General features: G+C 38.5%; 1 protein-coding gene across 1 annotated transcript in view; it reads left to right on the top strand.

Annotated features, from left to right (window-relative positions):
* LOC127440672 (potassium/sodium hyperpolarization-activated cyclic nucleotide-gated channel 2-like) overlaps positions 1-25,837 on the top strand; it is a 90,172-nt gene that overhangs the window by 9,422 nt on the left and 54,913 nt on the right. Inside the window, exon 4 of the mRNA XM_051697405.1 lies at positions 11,622-11,783. Coding sequence (XP_051553365.1) covers positions 11,622-11,783 — 162 coding nt within the window. The remainder of the gene's footprint in view (positions 1-11,621; positions 11,784-25,837) is intronic.

The following is a 25,837-nucleotide window of genomic DNA, read 5'->3' as shown; positions in this document are numbered from 1 at the left end:
GTAGCCTAGTGAACCAAACTGAGAGACCATTTTGAAGGCTCAGGAAACCTTTGCCGGTGTTTTGAGTTGATTAGCTGATTGGCATGTCACCATATTCTAATTTTTTGAGATAGTGAATTGGTGGGTTTTTGTTAAATGTGAGCCAAAATCATCACAATTAAAAGAACCAAAGACTTAAACTACTTCAGTCTGTGTGCATTGAATTTATTTAATACACGAGTTTCACAATTTGAGTTGAATTACTGAAATAAATGAACTTTTCCATGACATTCTAATTTATTGAGATGCACCTGTATACCATCACATCTTATATACACAAAGGTATATATTGCCCTTCACTTCATATATACACAGAGGTCCATAGATACCCCGTCACTTCATATATATATACACAGAGGTCCATATACAGTATACACCATCACTTTGTATATACACAAAGGTCCATACATACACCATCACTTCATATCCACACAAAGCTTCATATATATGCAAAGGTCCACATATACCCCATCACTGCATTTATACACAAAGCTCTATATAAACACCATCAATTCATATATACACAAAGATCCAAATATAACCCATCACTGCATGTACTGTATACATAAAGCTCCATATATACAGTATGTCATCAGTTGTATATACACAAAGCTCCATATATACCCCATCACTTCATATATACACTGAGGTCCATATATACCCCATCACTTCATATATACACAAAGCTCCAAATATACCCCATCATTTCATACATACACAAAGGTCCAAATATACCCCATGACTGCATGTATACATGAAGATTCAAATAATGTGTATACCTCATCACATTGCATATACACAAAGGTCCACAGATACCCCATCACTTCATACAGTGTATACACAAAGCTCCATATATCCCCATCACTTCATACAGTATATACACAAAGCTCCATATATCCCCATCACTTCATATATACACAAAGGTCCATATACTGTATAACCCATTACTGCATTTATACACTTAAAGCTCTATATATACACTTAATATATATACGAAGATCTGAATATACCCCATCACTGCATGGTCTGTATACATAAAGCTCCATATATACGTCATCACTTTGTATATACACAAAGCTCCATATATACCCCATCACTTCATATATCCACTGAGGTCTATATATACCCCATCACTTCACATGTCCCCAGCACTTCATATATACACAAAGGTCCATATACAGATTACACCATAACTTGATATATACACAAAGCTCCATATATACCCCATCACTTCATATATACACAAAGCTCCCAATATACTGTATATCCCATCACTGCATGTTTATACACAACGCTACATATCTACCCCGTAGTTGTTGTATTATTCTTTTTAGTATGCAGGTAATCACCATTATAATATTTCTTTTGTCTTATTGTCCTTTAGCATTTTAAATATTTACACCATGTTTTAACCAATGTGGTGCATTACATAACCACATTCAGGCATTAAAAAGCTAACTGTACTGGATTCCAGCATGAACTCAGCATGCTCTGTGTAAAATGTGATGAAATATGAATGTGAGTGTCAGGGAAGGTTGGGGTTATTCTCCTGATGGGCACAAAAGGAATGTGGATGTTTATACATGCGTAACAGAGGTAGAGGGCATGAAGGCTGTGGAGATGTGCCGGTTGAACGGGGCCCAGTAGGCCAGAATTTTCTGGCTCAGATGTTGTTCTTTTGGAGCTCAGGAGACTTACTGGAGTTCTCAGCTATGTTTTATGATATGTTTTATCTAAGTGTCAACTTTGTGTTAGATGTGTCTCCTAAAATTCCTTGCAGGGAGCAATAAAAATAGACACAAATTAGACACAGTAAGAACATAGAGTGCTAAAATTAATTTGGAAACATAGCTCAGATCATTTGCTCTTGGGAAAAATAAAAGTCTCCCATTTGATCTATTGCTTTTTAGGAGAAAGAATTGAGATATTAAAGAAATTTCATTTGTGATTTTTCTTTTCTATGGTTGCAGACCCTGCAGATAGCAGATGGAGTGTTTAACACAGATAAAAAGGTGTTGATGGTTTTCTTGTCATGGCCCCGAAAAAGGTCCAGGCAGACTTGTAACGGGTCTTAAAAATGGGGCGTTCACACTTCTCTCACTATTTAAAGCACTGTGTCTAAGACACTGTCGGTCAATAGGTTCTCTTGGCTGGACGTCACCATGCAGGAAAGCCAGGGCTGGGCTATATACTGTATAGAATATTCACATTATATACTGTACGTGATGATTTTCTCTTGTGATATAAAATCAAGCAATGTTGTGAATACTGCAGTGATTTTAATGCATTTGTTATTTAGTGACTCGTGATTATTAGAGCTCTATCTAATATAATAGATTAATCTAATGATTATTTGACTATTCTGCGATTATTGCAACGATTAATCATTAGCTCTTAACTGATTATTCAGCTTGTGCCCCGACTTAAAAGGTTGTATTAAACGTGCTTACTAACAATAAAGAGGACAAAATCATCTTTTAAAAATACCTCTAAATGACATTCACTGAATTAAAGGGAATATATACTTAAGTGTAATTCAGTAAAAAATTCACTGCAAAAAATCCTATTATTATCAAATGTTTTTGTCTTGTTTTCCATTTAAAATGGTCTAAACATCCTTAAAACAAGATACATTTACTTGAGAAGCAACATATAAGATATTTAGGCTTGCTTTAAGAGAATGTATCTTAAATATAAGTGTATTTTGTATATAAGTGTATTTTTTCACTTGGTTACACTTCAGCGAGTACAGTAAAGACTAAATATATTTCTATTCAAGATCTATTCTCTAAAAGTAAGTCTAAATATCTTAAATGCTGCTTCTCAGGTGAATGCATCTTTTTTTAAAGGGTTTAGATATTTTACAATATTTGTATTTTTAATATTATATTCAACATTCTCAGATAACAATGTTTTCTTCTGCAGTATAGCTGCTAAAGTAAACGTACGCTGTTTTAAAGGAGTTTTAGATATTTACATTGGAAAACAAGCCAAAACTAAAACAAATCAAAAACGTATTTTGTTGCAGTGTATAATGGGGGTGAAGACAACCCTCTCTCACCTCTCTGTTCACTTCAATCCATCTTTAACTTTCAAAAAACAAACTCTCTCTTATTATTAAATCTGCGTATTGCCAATTTTCTTCACAATAAGAAATGCACAGTGACATATATATTATGATTCAGTAAGTCACGAGCCATCATGTTATAATCTTGCTGCATTAAGCGTGTGCGCTCAAGGATAAGCGTCCCTGCAACAGAGTGTACCTCAGCCGGATGTGCCTCTCTCCCCCTTATATCGGGACATTCGCGCAATTCATAGAAGAGGTGCTGACTGCACAGAGAAATGCCAGTTTCGTAGTTTATAGTTACTTACATGACCTGCTTCCGTATTTTTTGAACTTTAATAAAGCTATAATGCATTAAATATAACTGCATTTAAGATGTAATGCCGGGGTGTTTCCTTTAAAGAGCTCCGGCTCCACTTACTGTATTCCACAACAAGAGTGCTTCTGTATTTACTTATTTAGTATTTTTTGCATTATAATTCCCTCATACTTTATGATCTACATCACCTGAATCTGTTTGGAAAGTTTAGAGTGCACCTATACTGTGATCTGTGTAATTCTTCCTCTCCTCAGTCAGAACTGCAGTGCTGCTCTCGCGCGTCATCATTAGAGTTTAATGTGATCTCATGTTACATTAAATGAGATCAAACGACTATTCGACAACTAAAATTTTTGTCGACAGTGTCAACTAATTCCTACTCTAGGGCAGATGTATAGATAGATAGATATCCACTACAGGCTGAAAAAATATTGAGGAATATGTTTTTAATTTAAAGTATATCACCCAGATGTTATGGAAGCGAATGTTCTTACAGAGAAAGAAAATAAAGACCTCAAGCACCAAATTAATTTGTTACAAGAAAAAAGCTGGTTGTAATTAACATTGACTGCTCTGTGGCACTTAAATCCCTTAATAATTTGGCTTAATTATCATTTAATGATTTCAGCATGATTATTGACTGCCCATTAAAATGAACAACACATAAAGGGTCTTTTGCTTTGGGGCATTTTTCAATTACAAGTAATGTGAGGTTGAAAGTTTTCCAGTGGAAATACATTTAATTTTACCTGGAAAATATTTTTAATTGTTCATTAAAGGAACAGTTCACTCAAATGAAAATTCTGTCATTATTTACTCACCTTTGTGCTGTTCCAAATTGTGTGCTGTTTTTATATGGAACACAAAAGGAGAATTTTTGAACGAAAACTTTACGCAGCTTGAACGCATACAGATTCCATAAGATTTTTAGTGAGTAACAGTGAATACATTTCAGCCTATTTCTCAAACAAAGCAACTCATTTTGAATGGCTTCAGAGCACTTGGACTATTGTGCATGAGTCATATAGACTATTATGTTGCTGTTTTGGCTATTTTTGTCCCTTTTTGAGCTTGACAGATGTGGTATGGAAAAGAGCTACATAAAGATTCTTCAAAAAGTGTAATTTTGTGTAAAAAAATGACATCATTAAGGTTTAGATTGACATGAGAAAGAGTAAATGACAGAATTTGTACTGATCGCTTGATCCCTGTTGATTTATAATGCTTACGTACTGTTAATAACTGTCTTTTATCAATTATGATACAATAGCCAGATCAGGTGGGTCATGGTAGTGCACTCAAGAGTGGCTACTTTGCATAATTATGAGGTTGTGATTGTTTTTTTTTTTTGCCTGCAATACGCAATTAGACCATTGCTGTACAGAGACCTTCCTTGTTAACTTTCTGTTCAGCTACTGTAGGGTACCGCAGTAAAGGTGAGACACAGTGTTCTAGCGTTTTCAAAAAAAGTGTGATGCATTTATATTCACAACATGCACAGGGGAGAACTCAGCAGCAATCTAAAAACATAGAGCTCTCCTTTCCTGTACATGATCTCCTCTTCTAAAACAACTGAAGTACACCACTGCATTTTGCGCATGCAGCCCTGTTGTACATCCTTAAAGCGCATTCTTGCATTATTGTGGTGGTAACAAACCTCAGTAATCAAGGGGTTGATAGTATGATGGCATTTCAGTGCCACATTAAAATGATTTTGAGAATGAAGTCGTAATATTTTGAGAATAAAGTCAAAATAACAAGAATAAAGTCATAGCAGTACAAGATTAAATTAGTAACATTAGGAGTATAAAGTCTTAATATTAGAATAAAGTAATATTATGTGATAAGTCATAATATTACTAGATTAAAGTTGCAATATTATTAAAGTCATAATATTATTAAAGTTGAAATATTATTAGAATAAAGTCTTAAAATTATGTGATAAAATTTAAAAATATTATTAGATTAAAGTTGCAATATTATGAGAGTAAAGTCTTAATATTATTAGAGTAAAATCATAATATTATTAGAGTAAAGTTGTAATATTATTAGAATAAAGTCTTAAAATTATGTGATAATTTTAAAATATTATTAGATTAAAGTTGCAATATTATGAGAGTAAAGTCATAATATTATTAGAAAAAAATCATAATATTATTAGATTAAAGTTGCAATATTATGAGAGTAAAGTCATAATATTATTAGAGAAAAATCATAATATTATTAGATTAAAGTTGTAATATTATTAGAATAAAGGTGTAATATTATGAGACTAAAGTCATAAAATTACCAGAATAAAGTCTGTAATATTATTTGAATAAAGTCATAGTATTACAAGATTAAAGTCGTAACATTAGGAGAATAAAGTCTTAATATTAGAATAAAGTCATTATATTATTAGATTACATTTTTAATATTATTAGAATAAAGTTGCAATATTATGAGATTAAAGTTGTAATATTATTTGAATAACGGTGTAAAATTATGAGTTTAAAGTCATAGCATTACAAGAATAAAATCATAATATTATTTTAGTAAAGTCGTAGTATTATAAAATGTAAGTTGTAATATAATTTGGTTTACAGTTGCATTATTACGAGACTAAAGTTGTAAAATTACAAGAATAAAGTCATAATATTATTAAAATAAAGTAGTAATATTATGAGATTAAAGTTGTAGAATTATGAATTCAATTAGTTATATTATAAGGGAAAAAATTACAATATTATGAGAAAAGGCATGATTATCACTATGACGTTATTCACAAAATCTCAAAAGATTTTTTTTATTATTATTTATATGTGGCACTATAAAACGCTGCTGTATGAGTCACACTGAAAGTGAAGAGAGTAATTTTCTTCCAGTGTTAAAATACTATAGCTTAATATGCAGTGGCAACAAGTATCATCCATTCATTGGTTGATTCCCTAGAAACATGAATCTTAAACATGAATCTTAAACATGAAGTTAAAAATGGCTGTTTGTTCAGCATTCCTACCAGCCTGAAACAGCAACATGGGTTCAACCAGTGGCGTGAGTTTGGGGCAGAACTATCTGTTTGTCTGACCAATAAAAATGGGCGTAGTGTTTGGGGAAACTGAATATATAGAATTAAAATGTTTAGATACAGTAATTAATATTCTTGAGTTGAGCTACATGTTTTATATGGTTCTTTGAAAAAAAATTATTGCTGTTGTTATAGGTTCTTCAGATTAGTGTATTGGCTTCTTTCGTTTTATTTATTTATTTATTTATTTTTTTTAAAGTAGCAGTACATAAATGTTTTTTTTTTTTTAAGAAGTAGAGAATTAAGAATTCTTTGTGTCACTTAAAAAGTTCTATGATATAAGACTTTAAAATCCTTTTTAGTTGTAATTGAAATCTTTATTTTTAGAGTACATGGTCATTTTATTTTGTGCATGAGGGTTTTGCTGTCTCAGTCTCTTGTAAACTGGTGTACAGTGACTCAGTGATTCACTTATGTGTTGATTAGTAGTCTAATTAAATGTCGCGCTGCGGGGCTCTGTTGTAATTGTTTTATCCTTATTATCATGTGTTCTGAACAATGTATTCTCTCACCTGAAAGACTCACTTAAGTCATGATTTCCGAGTCTGTCAAATAAGTAAAGAAAATTACAACAGTTGTTGCGTAAGTAAGCGTATAGAATAGTTTTGTGTTATGCCAAACCAAAGTCTGCAATCTATGTAACTCCATGCATGTAAATAAGGTTAACAAAGGCATTGAATGACTTCAGATCCTTTTAAAGATTTATATTTGAACCCAAAACGAACTTACCTGATTTAACCCCCAAAACGTTTAGTATTTCATTAATTAAATAAATTGTGTCAGATGAATGTTAAAACAAACTGTTATAGGCCACTTTAGTAAGTAAATACTTACTGAAGTAATACTTACTTTTTAAATAAATACTGTATAATACTAGTACAACAGTATGCAAAACAGTGAAAGAACCAAAATAACTAATTTACACATTTTCCCTCATTAAGAGGAATATTTTCACTGAATAACAACTTACATTTCAGTCTGTCCTCACACAAAGCTACTGTATGGCTTCAGAAGACTTGAAATATGTTGCATTTTAAAGCTTGACAAACCCAGTTCCTTTTTCTTTTATCACATGGAAAAGAGCTGCCTTCAAAAATTCCCCTTTTGTGTTCCACAGAAAAAAATAAACTCATACAGGTTTGAAACAACCTGAGGCTGAGTAAATGATTACAAAACATTTGCTTTAATGTGATGGATTGGAGGTGGATGTTCAGTTGAACCAACCAAATGCTCACTGTGTACGTAGGGCATGTAGCAAGTGTCTGGCTGTGTTTTTGTATTGTCTGATGGGCAGCAGTGTAAGGAAATGTTACTTTAAAAAGTAGCATGTTACAATAATGCATTACTCCTAATGAAAGTAGCAAATTATGTTACATTTAGTTTTGTATAGTTAGTTTTCTCTTTATTAGCTGTGGTCTGTGGACGAGTGTTTTCCCACCAAATTAGTTTGCATGTAGCTGCTAAACCACTATATCCCGCACTGCTTGCAGTGTAGACAGATTTACTGATTATTACATTTGCAGTGTAGACATGTCACATACACTGCATCTAAGTTATGGGGAAGGGAGAGATTTTAAATGGTATTTGTCAGTAAATAAATCAAATTGAAATATAAATTAGGTTTTCAATTGTTTTTGTAATTTGAAAATGGATTTTCAAATGTATTTGTCAATAAATAAATCAATTAGAAAATTTAAAACAGTTATTATAATAATTTATCATATTATGCAATTTTCTAATATTGTAATATTTTATATAATATGCAATAAAAGTATTGTGGCGTACATTCAAAAACTTAACTCGGTACTTCCAAAAAAATCTATTTATTGCATAACGTGTTATTTGTAATTCGTGAACCTCAGTACTGTTGACACATTCCCGAAATGGAAGTTCTTGACAATAACAGTCAGAACTTACGTGCAAATTTATTTTTGATTACATTGAAGGAATAGTTTTTTATTTTTTTTGTACACTAAGTCTAGGCGCATGTGGGTTTGGTGAAATTGTGCATGGGAAGTTCTAATGGACTGGGTCAAGTACAATCAAGTCCACCGTCTGCGTCCTATTATACAGTCCATTCCCTGTCAAGCACCAGCGATATAAACAAAGACAGCACATTCATAAGATGTTGGTAATGTAAATGGACTGTATGCAATGAAATAGAAAAATAGAAATATGGACTTAAGTTCTATTGTTCATTAACTGTGTCCTTGCTGAATGTCAGACATATTTACATGATAGTGACATGCTCTTTTTATACACATGGGAAATGTGGTTCTCGTCAGGATTTGGATGTAGGCTCTGTTAAAATTATAGAGAATGTAAATATTATTAATTATATTGATGTAAGTGACATACATTATTGCTAGTATTAACAATGATTTTATCAGCCTTCCAGGTTAGGTTGTGGATTAAATAAGAAATTGAATTAAATTAAATAATAATAATAATAAAACCAAAAATATCAAAATCATAAATACAATTGCAAATAAAAACATAATAATAATAATTGAAAAATAAACCATGACAGCATGACATATAGATAGTTTAACAAATATCATATACATTTTGGACATGGACTTTATCTGCAAATCTCCAAACTGCAAATGCAGGAACTGATTTTAGACTTTGCGCTGAAAACATGCATGCTTCTAAAATGTCTTAGCGCAATGGCCTTTTTCTGGCCATTGGCCCACAGTTTGCGAACTTATACTGTACCCACAGATAGCGCAAACACTCCCACTGGCCCACTCACTTGCGCTTTGCGCTGGCACGAAAATTGTGCTTGGAATTTGCGCTCTCACAAAAACTAAAGTTGTTAAGAATGTTTGTTATGCATTGTGCTGTCACGAAAATAGAGCCCTACAGCTTTAAAAAAACCCTCAAACGTATCATAAGATAGTCCATGCAGCTCTGTTTGTGTGCCATATTCCAAGTCTTCTGAAAGCAAGATTTACACTGAAAGATTACATACTTTTCAGGTTGTTTCTCATACGCTTTCAGAAGATTTGCAATATGATGCACAAGTCGCAGGCACTACTTTTATGATACTTTTGGGTCTTTTCATGCTTTAAATTGAGGCGCAATCCACTGTTATTGAAAAGACGGACCAGAATATTCATAAAAAATGTGCCGTTTGTGTTCCGCATAGAAAGGGAAAGTCATATGGGTTTGTAAAGAAATAAAGGTGAGTCTTTACTGTATGAAAGAAAGTAACTTAAAACAGATTTAAGGCCTTGTGTTTGTTTACTTATGAATTTTTGGCATTTGGAGTTTGAATAGTTTTGGCACATTTGAAAATTCTGTCAATGTAAGTCGATGTGATTTTTACGAGTTTTAATTGTCCGTTTTGCGAAAACATTAATTTTGATCAGTTAGCAGAGACAAAAGCTATATCCGAAAATGACGCACTATACACTAAGTACAGTACTTATAATACTTTGCACTCAGCCATGTAGTGTTAAGTGTGGTATCGTCCCAAATGGAACACTTAAAGGAATATTCCTGGTTCAATACAAGTTAAGCTCAATCAGCAGCATTTGTGGCATAATATTGATTACCACAAAAATTAATTTAGACTCATTCTTCCTTTTCTTTAAAAAAAGCAAAAATGTGGGTCACAGTGAGGCACTTACAATGGAAGTGAATGGGGACCAATTTTTTGATAGTTTAAAGGCAGAAATTTGAAGCTTATAATTTTTTATTAATAAAAGCACTTACATGAATTCTTCTGTTAAAACTTGTTTTATATTTAAGTTGTTTGTCATTTTTACAGTCATTTTAGGGTTTGTTGATATTACATCATAATGGCAATGAAGTTGTAAAATTTACTATAACTTTACACAGAAAAGGTTAGTAAGTGAATGTATCACACTAAAATCATGTTTACATGCATATTGTTTAAGTCTTGTGGCTACACTTTTGAAGAAGTTTTTTAATGTTCAAAAATTGGCTCCATTCACTTCCATTGTAAGTGCTCTACTGCAACCCAGATTTTTGCTTTTTTTAAGAGAAAAGAATGGGCAAGTTTAAAGAATTTTTTGTGGTAACCAACATTGTGCCACAAATGCTGTTGATTAAGCTTAACTTGTACTGAAGCCGGAATATTCCTTTAACAATTTTTTTACTACCCGGAAGTGTACCCCTGTCCACAGCTGACGAAAGTGATGTTTTAAACGCATGCAACGTGTTGCCGCTAGCTTTAGCATGTTAGCCAACCTCAGTTCAACACTTGTACCTGGGGAGCAAGTGGGGAGTGTGGTATGTTTACACTGTGTATAAGAAGGTATTCTTATCCGGATGATGCTCTTCTTCAGCCATTAAAACAGAGTATGGAATGTTGGACACTTCATGCTCTCAGAGCTCACGGCTCACCATACGTAGCGGAAGGGGCGGAGTTACCTGGCTGCATAACTGGTCTGACAAAAAAAAAAAAATTATTGAGAATGTTGCAACTAGTGAAACCTCAGTTGAAGACCTTACAAATGTTAGTTAAATGCTTTTTCATCACATCACGCTGTGTAAATATGAACATTATTTGAGATACAAGTGTTGAACTGAGACATTGCATGTGTTTAAAACGTCACTTCCTTCTCCTGTTAAATGGCGAAGGCTTCCATGTAGTAAAAAACTTTAAGTGTTCTATTTGTGACGATGCTACACTTTTGATATTCATACAGTACATGGCTGAGTGCATAGTGTATATTGTGTATATTGTATATCATGTATACTGTATATTATATAAGTGAACAGTGTATAATGCGTTGCTTTGGACACAGTAACACAGCCAAGTAACTCCGCCCCTTTAGCTACATTCAGCAAGCCGCGAGCGCTGTGTGCATGAAGTGTCCAACATTCCACACTTGAAGTGCATTATCCAGGTACTCGTAGTATACTTCTTTTTGTTACATTTTCAGTGTTAACATACAACTTGCACTACTTACACTAAAAATAATGAAGAATAGTGCAGAAGTGTGCAGTTTGGGATGCACATATAGCCAGTGTTGGGCTGTAATGGAATACATGTAACGGTGTTACGTATTCAGAATACAAAAATGAAGTAACTTATTCCCAAACTTTATCAAGCAAACGTTCATTTTGGTTTTCAAATGTTGTTTTCCCCCTCGCAGATCTTCCACATGACCTATGACCTGGCGAGTGCAGTGATGAGGATAATTAACTTGATCGCGATGATGTTGTTGCTCTGTCACTGGGACGGGTGTCTACAGTTCCTGGTGCCCATGCTGCAAGACTTCCCCTCAGACTGCTGGGTATCCCTCAACAAGATGGTGGTACGTTTTTCATTCATATCGTCAAGATGAATGCACTTTCTTTAATATTCATGATAACAAAGATGCTGTGAATGAGGCTGTCTGCCGAGCTAGCACATTGCATGTTATCGCAGAACAATACAGCGCCCTACAGAGCCAATGTTAAGAAAATTGGTTCAAAACAGTTACAGAGCAAACATCCAAATGGGTAATTTAATTGAGTGGAATTTAATTCTGTTAACCAGTGTTTTGTTACAGATTTTACCTGATTCTAATTGACCTGCTGAATAAAAGATCCATGTTGGTGACTGTTGGATTTAGATATTGCTTGTTACAATTGATAATATAATTTTTTTTTATTATGTAATGTGGCCATGTGAAAATGTTATTGCTCCGAGCTTGCTTTTTCATTACTCAGAAGACTTACAGTTCTCAGTTTTTCCATGTAAGTATCAACTTTACCTCCGATGTTTCTCCTAAGGAGGAATAAAAAGACATATATAGTAATGTATGGAGATATAAAATTAATGTGGATACAGGTGCATCTCAATAAATTAGAATGTCGTGGAAAAGTTCATTTATTTCAGTAATTCAACTCAAATTGTGAAACTCGTGTATTAAATAAATTCAATGCACACAGACTGAAGTAGTTTAAGTCTTTGGTTCTTTTAATTGTGATGATTTTGGCTCACATTTAACAAAAACCCACCAATTCACTATCTCAAAAAATTAGAATATAGTGACATGCCAATCAGCTAATCAACTCAAAACACCTGCAAAGGTTTCCTGAGCCTTCAAAATGGTCTCTCAGTTTGGTTCACTAGGCTACACAATCATGGGGAAGACTGCTGATCTGACAGTTGTCCAGAAGACAATCATTGACACCCTTCACAAGGAGGGTAAGACACAAACATTCATTGCCAAAGAAGCTGGCTGTTCACGGAGTGCTGTATCCAAGCATGTTAATAGAAAGTTGAGTGGAAGGAAAAAGTGTGGAAGAAAAAGATGCACAACCAACCGAGAGAACCGCAGCCTTATGATTGTCAAGCAAAATTGATTCAAGAATTTGGGTGAACTTCACAAGGAATGGACTGAGGCTGGGGTCAAGGCATCAAGAGCCACCACACACAGACATGTCAAGGAATTTGGCTACAGTTGTCGTATTCCTCTTGTTAAGCCACTCCTGAACCACAGACAACGTCAGAGGCGTCTTACCTGGGCTAAGGAGAAGAAGAACTGGACTGTGGCCCAGTGGTCCAAAGTCCTCTTTTCAGATGAGAGCAAGTTTTGTATTTCATTTGGAAACCAAGGTCCTAGAGTCTGGAGGAAGGGTGGAGAAGCTCATAGCCCAAGTTGCTTGAAGTCCAGTGTTAAGTTTCCACAGTCTGTGATGATTTGGGGTGCAATGTCATCTGCTGGTGTTGGTCCATTGTGTTTTTTGAAAACCAAAGTCACTGCACCCGTTTACCAAGAAATTTTGGAGCACTTCATGCTTCCTTCTGCTGACCAGCTTTTTAAAGATGCTGATTTCATTTTCCAGCAGGATTTTTTTTATTGGTCTTATGATGTATTCTAATTTTTTGAGATAGTGAATTGGTGGGTTTTTGTTAAATGTGAGCCAAAATCATCACAATTAAAAGAACCAAAGACTTAAACTACTTCAGTCTGTATGCATTGAATTTATTTAATACACGAGTTTCACAATTTGAGTTGAATTACTGAAATAAATGAACTTTTCCACGACATTCTAATTTATTGAGATGCACCTGTAGATAGCATAGCTCGGCTAATTTAATGAGAAATATTTGAGTTCAAAGTGAAATCTCCCATAGGAAAGGAAAAATCATAAATGTATTCTACATACTGACCACGTTTACATGCACTTAAGAAAACAGTTTATTCCAGGGTTTTAGCAGAAAGAGGCGTTCTGAAATGTCATGTAAACAAGAACACTGATTTCCCTATGCCGTGCAAGGGATTAAGAGGCTGCATCTTAAAAATGAAAATAAGGTGCTTTTCAAACTGTTCGGAGACCAGTTTTCTTAAGAGTTATATTCATTCAAAACAGCTGTTTTTGCAGCAAATCAGCTGCCTACGTTTTTGTATGCAGCCATAGAAAGCGGATTAACACACCTAGGTTTCTCTCAGAGAACATGGCTTATTGTGGCCATGTAAACGTAGAAGCGGGGTTCTGATGGGTGTTTGAAGAGTGTGCGCGTGGAACAGACCAGGACAGAAAAACGTCATAGGATGGAGCCCAGCAACATCAACGTCAACACAGCTGAAAATTCAACATTTCTGCGAATACAGTGGGAAAATCACATGTCCAGACAGCAATGAGATTAAATTCAGATCAAATGGAGATTTGTGCTTTAGTCTCAGCTGTTTCTCACATTTTTCTTCTGAGAAAAAGATCAGAGTAACTTCATGTGTCTCAACAATCTCTCAGAAGATTATATACTCAAAAAATTAGTGTGCAATTAAAAGTCAGAGATCTCACATTGAACTCAAACCTTTCGCTAACACTTTAAAATAACTTTCATCAGTATCATTAACAAACATTGTATAATTTTATATGTATATGTATATATACTGTATATACAATACATTATGACCACTCACAGGTGAAATGTATATCGTTGATCATCTCCTAACAAGGCCACATGTCAAAGTCTGGATAGATTAGATGGTAAGCGAACAATCAGTCCAGCAGTGGTGAGTACCTACCGACAGTGGTCTGAGGAGGGACAAACCACAAACCGGCGACTGGGTGTTGGGTGCCCAAGGCTCATCGATGCGCGAGGGCAATGAAGGCAGTCCTGTCTGGCCCGAACCGTCAGAAGGTCTACTCTCTACTGTGGCACAAGTCACAGAAAATGTTAATGATGTTTACAAGAGGAATGTGTCACAACACACAGTACATCGCACCATGCTGTGTGTGGGGCTGCGTAGCCGCAGACCGGTCAGAGTGCCCATGATGACCCCTGTCCACCATCAAAAGCGGCTACAATGGGCATGTTGTAACTAGACCTTGGAGCAGTGAAAGAAGGTCGCCTGGTCTGATGAGTCCCGCTTTTTTTTACAACTCGTGCACGGCCGTGTACGTGTACGCCATTTACCTGGGGAAGAGATGGCACCAGGATGCACTGTGGGAAGATGACAAGCTGGTGGAGGGAGTGTGATGCTCTGGGCAATGTTCTGCTGGGAAACCCTGGGTCCAGCCATTCATGTGGACGTCAATTTGACATGTGCCACCTACCTAAAAATCATTGCTGATCAGGTACACCCCTTCATGTCAATGGTATCCCTGATGGGAGTGGCCTCTTTCAGCAGGATAATGCGCCCTGCCACGCTGACACATTGTTCGGGAATGGTTTGAGGAACGTGATGAATAGTTCAAGGCCTCCAAATTCCCAGCTCTCAATCCGATTAAGCATCTGTGGGATGTGCTGGACCAACAAGTCCGATCCACGGCAGGTCCACCTCGCAACTCACAGGACTTGAAGGATCTGCTGCTAATGTCTTGGTGCCAGATACCACAGGACGGGTGCTGTTTTGGCAGCACGCAGAGGACCAACAGTATGTTGGGCAGGTGGTCATAATGTTTTGGCTCATATATATATATATACACTATATTGCCAAAAGTATTCGCTCACCTGCCTTTAGACGCATATGAACTTAAGTGACATCCCATTCTTAATCCATAGCGTTTAATATGACGTCGGCCCACCCTTTGCAGCTATAACAGCTTCAACTCTTCTGGGAAGGCTTTCCACAAGGTTTAGGAGTGTGTTTATGGGAATTTTTGACCATTCTTCCAGAAGCGCATTTGTGAGGTCAGACACTGATGTTGGATGAGAAGGCCTGGCTCGTAGTCTTCACTCTAATTCATCCCAAAGGTGCTCTATCGGGTTGAGGTCAGGACTCTGTGCAGGCCAGTCAAGTTCTTCCACACCAAACTCGCTCATTCATGTCTTTATGGACCTTGCTTTGTGCACTGGTGTGCAGTCATGTTGGAACAGGAAGGGGCCATCCCCAAACTGTTCCCACAAAGTTGGGAGCATGTAATTGTCCAAAATCTCTTGGTATGCTGAAGCATTCAGAGTTCCTTTCACTGGAACTAAGGGGCCAAGCCCAGCTCCTGAAAAACAACCCCACACCATAATCCCCCCTCCACCAAACTTCACAGTTGGCACAATGCAGTCAGACAAGTATCGTTCTCCTGGCAACCGCCAAACCCAGACTCGTCCATCAGATTGCCAGATGGAGAAGCGTGATTCGTCACTCCAGAGAACGCGTCTCCACTGCTCTAGAGTCCAGTGGCGGCGTGCTTTACACCACTGCATCCGACGCTTTGCATTGCACTTGATGATGTATGGCTTGGATGCAGCTGCTCGGCCATGGAAACCCATTCCATGAAGCTCTCTACGCACTGTTCTTGAGCTAATCTGAAGGCCACATGAACTTTGGAGGTCTGTAGTGATTGACTCGCAGAAAGTTGGCGACCTCTGTGCACTATGCGCCTCAGCATCCGCTGACCCCGCTCTGTCATTTTACGTGGCCTACCACTTCGTGGCTGAGTTGCTGTCATTCCCAATCGCTTCCACTTTGTTATAATACCACTGACAGTTGACTGTGGAATATTTAGTAGCGAGGAAATTTCACGACTGGACTTGTTGCACAGGTGGCATCCTATCACAGCACCACACTGGAATTCACTGAGCTCCTGAGAGCGGCCCATTCTTTCACAAATGTTTGTAGAAGCAGTCTGCATGCCTAGGTGCTTCATTTTATACACCTGTGGCCATGGAAGTGATTGGAACACCTGAATTCAATTATTTGGATGGGTGAGCGAATACTTTTGGCAATATAGTGTGTGTATATATAAGCATTATATAATTATATATATATATATATATAATTATATAATGCTTAACAGAATATTAGTTAATGTACTGTATATTCCAATAGTTAGAAACTTTATTCTTACATAGCCTTGCACTTTTTACATCTACAAACGATTTTAACAAATGTTCTATAATGATTAACAGATATAAATCTCACGCACTTTTTTACATTTACAAATGTTTTCAGAAATTCATAGTTTTTTTCTCAACTTCACACACTATTCATGTTTACAAATTATTCATAAATGTCCAGCTAATTAGTAACCAAGGTCTGCTGTGGTATGTATGCATGCATGCCTTTACTGTTACACCCATTGTAAATGTTTTTAAAGTGTTATTTTTGTTGTTATTAGTGTCTGTATTAAACATACAACTAAATTTAAGAAACCACCCCTTAACCAAACTTACAGACTGTTACAGTAGCTCAAACTCCAAATGCCCATAAAGATTCTAAATAATTATTTGTAAACCTTTATAAACCTTTACACTAGATGAATAGCTAGGTTTTAAATGAACTTTAGATAGGTACTGCAAAAATATGAACATGAATATGAATAATGAATAAATGATTTGTAAAAATCTTTAAATTGCATACATATATACCCCAAACAAACAGCAAATATGTGGCTTTTACAGACGTTGGTTACTAATTAGCTGGACAGTAATGAATAATTTGTAATGAAAAATATTAATACATTCTGAAAACATTTGTAAATGTAAAAAAGTGCATGAGCTCATTTATGAATCATTTATGAAAAAGTTTAATGACATTTGTAAGCATTCGAATGTATGTTAACAAATGATCTGTTAATCATTATATACACACACACACACACACACACACACAAAAAAAAACATTTTAGCCTTTTTTTAAATTTTTTTTTAAGATTTACGCATTTCAATTCCATAACCAAATTTAATCAAATTGAATTGCGTAATCTTAAACAAAATTAAATGAATAAAAATTAATACATTTAAGATTTATTTTATTTAATTTGAATTGAATTTTTTTAAGATTATGCAATTCAATGTAATGGAATTTTGTTATGAAATTGAAATCATGAAAATAGGCTAAAATAATTTTTTTGAGTGTATAACATTTGTAAAAAATTATTTGTAGATATTAAAAAGTGCACGGCCATATATGAATGAAAGCTTCATAACATTTGTAAGTATTTGAATTTACATTAACTAGTGGTCTGTTAAAGCTGCACTATGACATTTTTTTGTTAACAATGTTAGTACATAAACAATCAGTGTTCAAAACAACGTCCTTACCCTGATTCACTACGGTTAGCCTATGATTTGTGTTTTGAGCTGTCGGGTTCGATTTGATGTGAAATCGCTGGTTTATGATGTTCATCCTTGCATCATTATGCACACACAGGAAAGAAGGACTGGCTGTCTCATGTTCGGGCTGGAGAAACTATACGCTGTTCAGCTCAGTTCATGAACACTCACACAGTTGCAGTCCAGATGGATGTTTATCTGTTATCCATTTGGCGAAGTTGTTTACCTGCTATAATGCTTGGATATATTTTTTAGTAGAGCTGTTGAAGCTTATATTGCTTGTCATGCTTTTATGAATCGAACATTACTCGTATGTTAACCGATCACGATGTATCTACATTGTCCGGTGAAGTTACTGTGACATGTTTAATATGTATGACTTCTGAAATTGTATGACTTCTGAAAAAAGTCGGTGACAGCCATCTGCGCCCCCGGTCAGTGGATCACCTTGAATTTAAAGGGCTGGAGAGCCAGATACCACCAGGTGATCCACGCGTTGGTATCCTTCATGCAGTGGAGCCATTGGAGTGGGGCGTGATCCGAGCAAAGGGTGAAGGCCCGCCCCAGCAGGTAGTACCGGAGAGTGAGGACCGCCAACTTGATGGCAAGACACTCCTTTTCCACGGTGCTGTACTTAGTCTCCCTCAGCGAGAGCTTGCGGCTATTGTACAGCACCGGGCGCTCCTCCCCCTCCACCACCTGCAACAGTACAGCCCCTAGCCCTCTGTCTGAAGCGTCCGTCTGCAACACAAAAAGGAGAGAGAAATTAGGTACACGTAAAAGCGGCCCCCCGCAAAGTGCGGCTTTAACCAGCGTAAACGCCTGTTGACACTGCTCTGTCCACTGGACCGGGTCTGGAGCTCCCTTTTTAGTGAGATTAGTCAGCGGGCTGGTGACATCCAAATAATTAGGCACAAACCTCCTATAACAGCCAGCCAGCCCCAGGAACTGTCCCCTTTTTGGTCTTGGGTCTTGGGCAGGTCGGGATCACCACAGTCTTGTCAATTTGGGGCGCACCAGCCCGTGGCCCAAGTAGAACCCCAGATACCGTACCTCCACCTGCCCAATTGCACACTTCTTTGGGTTTGCTGTGAGCCCCGCCCGTCACAGCGACCTCAGAACCACCCTCAGATGCTGCATATGCCACTGCCAATCATTGCTAATGATAATGTCTTCCTAATAGGCAGCGGCGTAAGCCGAATGTGGCCTGAGGATTCGGTCCATGAAGCGCTGAAACATGGCCGGAGCCCCAAACAAACCGAACAGAAGCGTCACAAATGGGTGTAATCAAACGATGTGGAGAAGACTGTTTTTCACAGGAAATTGGTGTCAAGGGGATCTGCCAATAACGCTTTGTCAAATCCAATGTCGAGTAAAATCGAGCAGTGCCCAACCAATCAAGCAACTCATCAACGCGAGGCATTGGGTAGGCATCAAATTTAGACACCGCGTTGACTTTTCTATAATCCACACAGAACCGTCCAGACCCGTCACTCTTAGGAACTAGAACAACCGGGCTGGACCAATCATTGTGGGATTCCTCCATTACCCCCATATTGAGCATTGCATCCAATTCTTCATCTGTTCTGATGATGAACAATTTTCTCTTTGTGCTCTGGCAATCGGTAGGGACGGCTACATACCACCACCCCCAGCTCGGTCTCGATGTGGTGCTGGATGAGGTTTGTATGACCCGGTAGATGGGAAAACACGTCTGCAGACTCCTGTTGCAACTTAGCAACCTCTGCGACTTGATACGGTGAGAGGTGAATCATGTTTTTAAGGGTTTTATTAAATTGCTCCACCAGGCCATCTGTTTGTGGATGGTGAACGCTGGTGCGAATTGACTTAACGCCCAATAATTCGTAAAGCTTGCGTAGTGTCCATGACATAGAGGTTGTGCCCTGATTGGTGAGGATTTCTTTCAGAATCCCTACACTACATGCTGAGATGCTGCGTAGAGGCACCGCTTCCGGATATCGCGTTGCATAGTCCACTAGGACTTATACAAAGTGATGTCCGCTTTAATGGCCCGACGAGGTCCATGCCAATTCTCTCGAGGGGGACCTCGATCAGCGGAAGGGGGCGCAATGGCGCTTTTGAGGTGGCCGGTGGTTTCGCCAGCTGACATTCGCGGCATGCAGCACACACCTGCGAACATCATCGCCAATACCCGGCCAATAAAAACGGGCAATTAGTCAGTTCAGTGTTTTTCTTTCCCCTAAGTGACCCGCCATCGTATTATAATGAGCCACCTGGAACACCATTTCCTGGCGGCTCCGCAGTATTAAGAGCTGGGTTGTATCTTCCTTTGTTTGAGCATCCTGCGTCACTTTATACAACCGCTTATTTATAGTTGTTAAATAGGGATATGAAAGTGCGACATTCGGCCGGAGATGTTGACCATCGATCACTCTCACTTGGTCGAAGGTGTGCTTGAGGGTTTCGTCTCATGACTGCTCCAAAGGGAAATCCCCTGAGGATGGGAGATCTGCCTCCCCTGCCAGAGCATGCGGACCTATCCGCGCATATTCCCTTTAATACATTTCTGAATTCAGGCCAATTAGTCCCCAAAATCAGCGGATGGGTAAGGTGGGAACTAACCGTGGCCTCCACTCTATGTTTTGTTCCCCGATATTTGATCACAAGTGTCACCACGGGGTAATTGTGAATATCCCCATGCACACACTTCACCCTCACCCTTTTGGTTGTGCCCAAAGCCTCGTGTTGAACCAAGCATTGGTGGATAGTGGTTTGATTACAACCCGTGTCCACCAAGGCTTGGTGAGTACCCCCCTTGGCTCTTACCGGTATCCGGTTTGCTCCGGCCTGATCGGGAGCAGCCTGCAGAGTGTTGGGGATCCGGACCACCATCCCTAGCTGCATCGACAGGGCATTGATCCCGGAAGTGTCCCGACACTCCAGCAGACCAGCCCAGGTGCCACACCCGCACCTGTGTCGGCGGACACCTCCACCTGAGGGGAAGAGCGGCAGGGCACTATTGATGCTGGGGGGGTGTAACCCCCCGCACATGGGGTACTGGCTTCGGTGGTGGGACTCCTCGCCTCTGTTGGGAAGGAATGGGCTCTGGGGAGGGAGCAGAGTGAGAGAGAAGAGGGGAGGGGGAAGAGAATGGGGAAAGCATAGGGGGAGGGGTGAGAGAGTGGGAGGGCTCTTCCGCCCTTGGGTACGCCACCATATGGTCCACCGCCAGTTGGACCGCTTCCTCCAGCGATGCTGGGCGATGGCACTGGACCCATACTGCCGTCCCTTCCAGTAGCTGCCGAATCAGCTGTTCCAGCACCACCTGGTCGACAGTTCCATTGACGTTGCAGTCCCCCACCAGCAGCCATTTCCGGCAAGGGTCGTGGAGCCGTTGAGAGAAGGCAAACGTGTGGCCGGTCCAACTTCATCTTCCGGAATTGCTGACAGTGCTGTTCTGGGCTCCGGCCAACCTGCTGCAGGATGGTTTCCTTCAAATCGCTGTAGACCAGGAGATTAGCCGCCGGCAGCTATTGAGCTGCGAGTTAGGCTTCCCCAGACAGCAAAGGGATGAGTCGGGCCGCCCACTGAGCACGCGGCCAACCCCAGATCTCGGCGGTTTGCTCGTACAGGTCGAGGAAGGCTTCTGGGTCATCTTCCGCCCCCATCTTCATGAGTGAGGGCGGGGGCATGGGGCTGCTGTTGTCCAGGGTCGCTGCCAGGGCTTTCTCCTGGCTGAGGAGGCTCCGGATCGCCTGCCGGTCCTCTGCTTGAGCTCTGAGAATCTCATGGAAGCGACGATCTTGATCCTGACGAAGCTCAAGCAGGGCCTTTTGGTGGGAGTGGTGCAGGCTGGCGAGGGACTGGAGGACTTCAGCAAATGACGAGGACTCCATGGGGCGTACTTCCTTCAGTTCAATTCCCGGGTTTCAGCACCAGTGTAAGAGTTCACAGTAAGTGGGAAGGAGGACACAGGAAACTGGGTTTTTTCAGTCACAGGTAAGGCTCTTTTAATTGGCAACTTTTCTGTTTTACAGCTTCACAATAACTCAACAGCTTTACAATAATAGCTCATTAGCTTCACAAAAGACTTCTGGACCCAGACTCACTCTCTCTCTCTGCTGGTGGTGTGGCTGCTTATATGCCACTCTCCCCATGCTCACTGGAATTAGAGACAGGTGTTAGACATAATCTAGCTCAGGTGTAAGCGACCTTACTACTTTCTCTCTCTCCGGACGGATGCTCGACCACGCCCCCGCTGCCACATGAATATATTTTTTTATTTTTTTTATATTTTCTCCCCTTTTCTCCCAATTTGGAATGCCCAGTTCCCACTTCTTAGTAGGTCCTTGTGGTGGCGCAGTTACCTCAATCTGGGTGGCGGAGGACAAGTCTCAGTTGCCTTCGCTTCTGAGACAGTTTGTCCACGCATCTTATCACGTGGTTCGTTGTGCATAACAATGCGGAGACTCGCAGCATGTGGAGGCTCATGCTACTCTCCACGATCCACGCACAACCACGCGCCCCATTGAGAGCGAGAACCACTAATCACGACCACAAGGAGGTTACCCCATGTGACTCTACCCTCCCTAGCAACCGGGCCAATTTGGCTTAGGAGACCTGGCTGGAGTCACTCAGCATACCCTGGATTCGAACTCGCGACTCCAGGGGTGGTAGTCAGCGTCAACACTCGCTGAGCTACCCAGGCCCCAAGCGTTATTATTTTTATGTTTAATAAAGTATATTTGATCCCCATCATAACTGAATCCAAGTTTTATGTTTTTAGTTTATGGTGTTATTGTGTGCATTGCATAGACATGCTATTTTAGTAACAGAGGCTGGACAATATAGTATAAAAATAGTAAAGTCTTGAACCCGTATCAGCCATATCACGAGTTTAACCTCTTAAATTAAAAATTGTAGTACAACTCAAACATTAATAGTAGATAAAACACTTGAATAATCATATTAAGGTATACTGGTGGTGGCTGAGGAGAGTCCCCTGTTCTCTTTTTAAAATGCTTTGAGTGTAGTGTCAGAAAAGTGTAAAATTCATTCAAATATGTAAATAAGAGTTTATCTTCATCAAGCAAGTAATATTTCCATTTCAAATGCATAATATCAACATGAAAATAGCACTTTATGACTCCGGCCCCAGTCATGATCACGCACAGGCGATGTCAAGGTAAACTCAAATTGGGAGATTCTTCCGCCAGGAGAGCAGTGCCAGAACATGACTGATGTAATGTATTATTCCGCAAATCGCTTGCAGTTTCAACCACAGATGTCGCTTGAGAGCACAAAGTTACATGCAGTGCAGCTTTAACTATTTAACTAACATGTAACGTTAGTTAAATTCATTAGTCAGCATTGACAAGTGCTTTATCTCATACTTATAAATATTTGAATACACATTAACTAATGACCTTTTAAGTATTATAGAATGTTTGTTAATGAAAGTTATTATAAAGTGTTACCAGCATTTCTCATTAAATTCTTCCTAGAGCAAATAATCTGAGCTTTGCTATTTATATTATTTTATAGCTAATAATATAATATAATTTGTTTGTAAACAGTCGTCTTATTTGTGTGAATTGTTTCAATCCAAAGAAATTTTAGCACAAACATCCAATACAAAGTTGATGCTTAAATGAAAAGATATCACCACTAAGTCTCTTGAATGTGAGCACAATTTGAGAAATTATTAAAATCACTTCTCATCTCTCACATGTGAGATTAATGGGGTCTTTTCAGGAGAAACGTGAGAATTATTGGCTCTCAATTTTATTTTACTGGTGTCATAGCAAATAATATATTAAATTAATCCCTTTTGTGTTTTCATCCTCATTAGGACAGACCGTGAAGATTTATAGAGTTAGACAGCAAATATATCCCCCAAAATATGACACTCAAGAGAGTTTCATCTCAATGGGGTATTCTTTCAACTCAAGTTTTTGTTTTTCTCTGTTGTCTTTTTGTCTCGTTGAGGTTTACAATCTGTCACTGACTCTTAGTTCATCCAGCATCAGTCTACTGAAGTGTGTGATGAAACTCAGAGAGGAGTGTGTTGATGCTCAGCTCTGGGCTCTTTGGGGTGGGTGAGAGGAGACGGGGTGATGGCAGTGGAGATAAAAGTGTATGTGTGTCTGTGCATGTAAAGGTTTAGAGATGTGCCAAAGCAGCTGCGCTCTTTGTACATCTCTCAAACAGACATGAAAGAACATGTTTAGAGGGCCAGACACCACGCACACACACACATACAGATACAAACACACCACTGATTCCAAATAACATTGGGATACTTCATCCAAAAATGAAAGTTCTGTCATCTCCCACTCACGTTGTGCGATTTTCAGGGAATAACGACATCAATTTCTGTCTGCTTCTCACACAAAGCTACCGTATGGCTTCAGAAGTCTTGTAAAATACCACACGAGTCTTATGAACTATTTTTACAAAAATGTTGTTGTTTTTTCATTGACCAACAGCATTAAACATTATTTAGCAAAATAATTGAAGTTCTTCTTCACTTAACACAGCATCTTAAAATTAGACCACCCTCTTTGTCCAAAACCTAGAACACCCTATTTTCAGTGATATCTGGGACATTTAAGGTGTACTTAAAAAATTATATCACTTTTTATGGTATTGATGGCATAGACTTCTGCAGAATCTCATTCATTAAAATGTCCTCCCCTTCTGGCATGTTTGTTATTTAATACTATTCTGGCTATTCTGATGTTTTTTTTTTTTTAATCTACCAATAACACATATGAGAGAATTTAATTCTCTTCTTATTTTTTTTTAATTCTGTTTTGCTCTTTTATTTTATTTTTACTGTTTATTTTATCTATATGAATGTATATTTATATGTTTTCTGTAAAGCAATTTGTAAACACTGTTTTAAAAGGTGCTAAATCAAGCTTTACTTACTCGCTTAATTAATTAGTTAATTACTCTGCTCAGTTTAACACTTTTACCATATTTAAATCCATTCCACAGATTTTCCCTCAAAATCAGCACACAAAATGCCACAAAAGGAAAAGAAACAAGTGCAGATTCTGTCTGGGTGATCTGGCACTGTCGCTCTGGATACAGAGGGTTCGTGATGATGTCACTCGTGACATTAAGGTCACTATCCCTCTAGAGATCAGAGAGCGAGGGAGAGATGGAGAGAACGAGACATGGCAGTGGGGTAGAAAGAGAAAAGAGAGGAATTATGTAAACATATGCTGATGAAAGGGACATTTTACACAAGCGCAAGAACAAATATGACAAAGAGTGTTTCTCAATCCGCTCCCTAGTTTAGTAAGTACACTACCCAGGGAGTGGAGGAGATAGATGGATGGATGATACATGAATGAATGAATGAATGACTATGAATATGCTAGATAGAGATAGACAGACAGATATACTGTAGATAGATAGATTTGGAATGAGGAGCTTATATATATGTGTATATATATATATATATATGTGTGTATATATATATATATATATATATATATATATGTGTGTGTGTGTGTGCGTGTGTACTGCTCAACAGTGGTGCCATAACCCGGATGGGAGTGAGGTTTAGGGGGGTGAGTGTAACGGGAGCCCGCTGGTACGTGATAGCTGTGCAGTATGTGTAAACCTCACTCCCCTGACCTAAAGAGGCACGCTAGTAACTGATGCTAGGGGCTGTAGCCTTTAGCCACCTCATTAGTGTGCCTGCCTCCCATGCCGGAGACGCCGGTTCGAATCCCGTTCGAATCGGCTCAAGCAGGTCTTGTTACAGTGGTGGCGTGACCTGGATGGGAGTGAGATTTGGGGGTGTGAGTGTAACGGTAGCTAGCAGGTACGTGATAGCTGTGCGGTATGTGTAAACCTCACTCCCCTGGGCTCAAGAGGCGC

Source organism: Myxocyprinus asiaticus, chromosome 5 (assembly GCF_019703515.2).
Source record: "Myxocyprinus asiaticus isolate MX2 ecotype Aquarium Trade chromosome 5, UBuf_Myxa_2, whole genome shotgun sequence".
In the NCBI taxonomy this organism is placed as follows: Eukaryota; Metazoa; Chordata; class Actinopteri; order Cypriniformes; family Catostomidae; genus Myxocyprinus; species Myxocyprinus asiaticus.
This window is presented reverse-complemented; position numbering and strand designations above follow the sequence as displayed.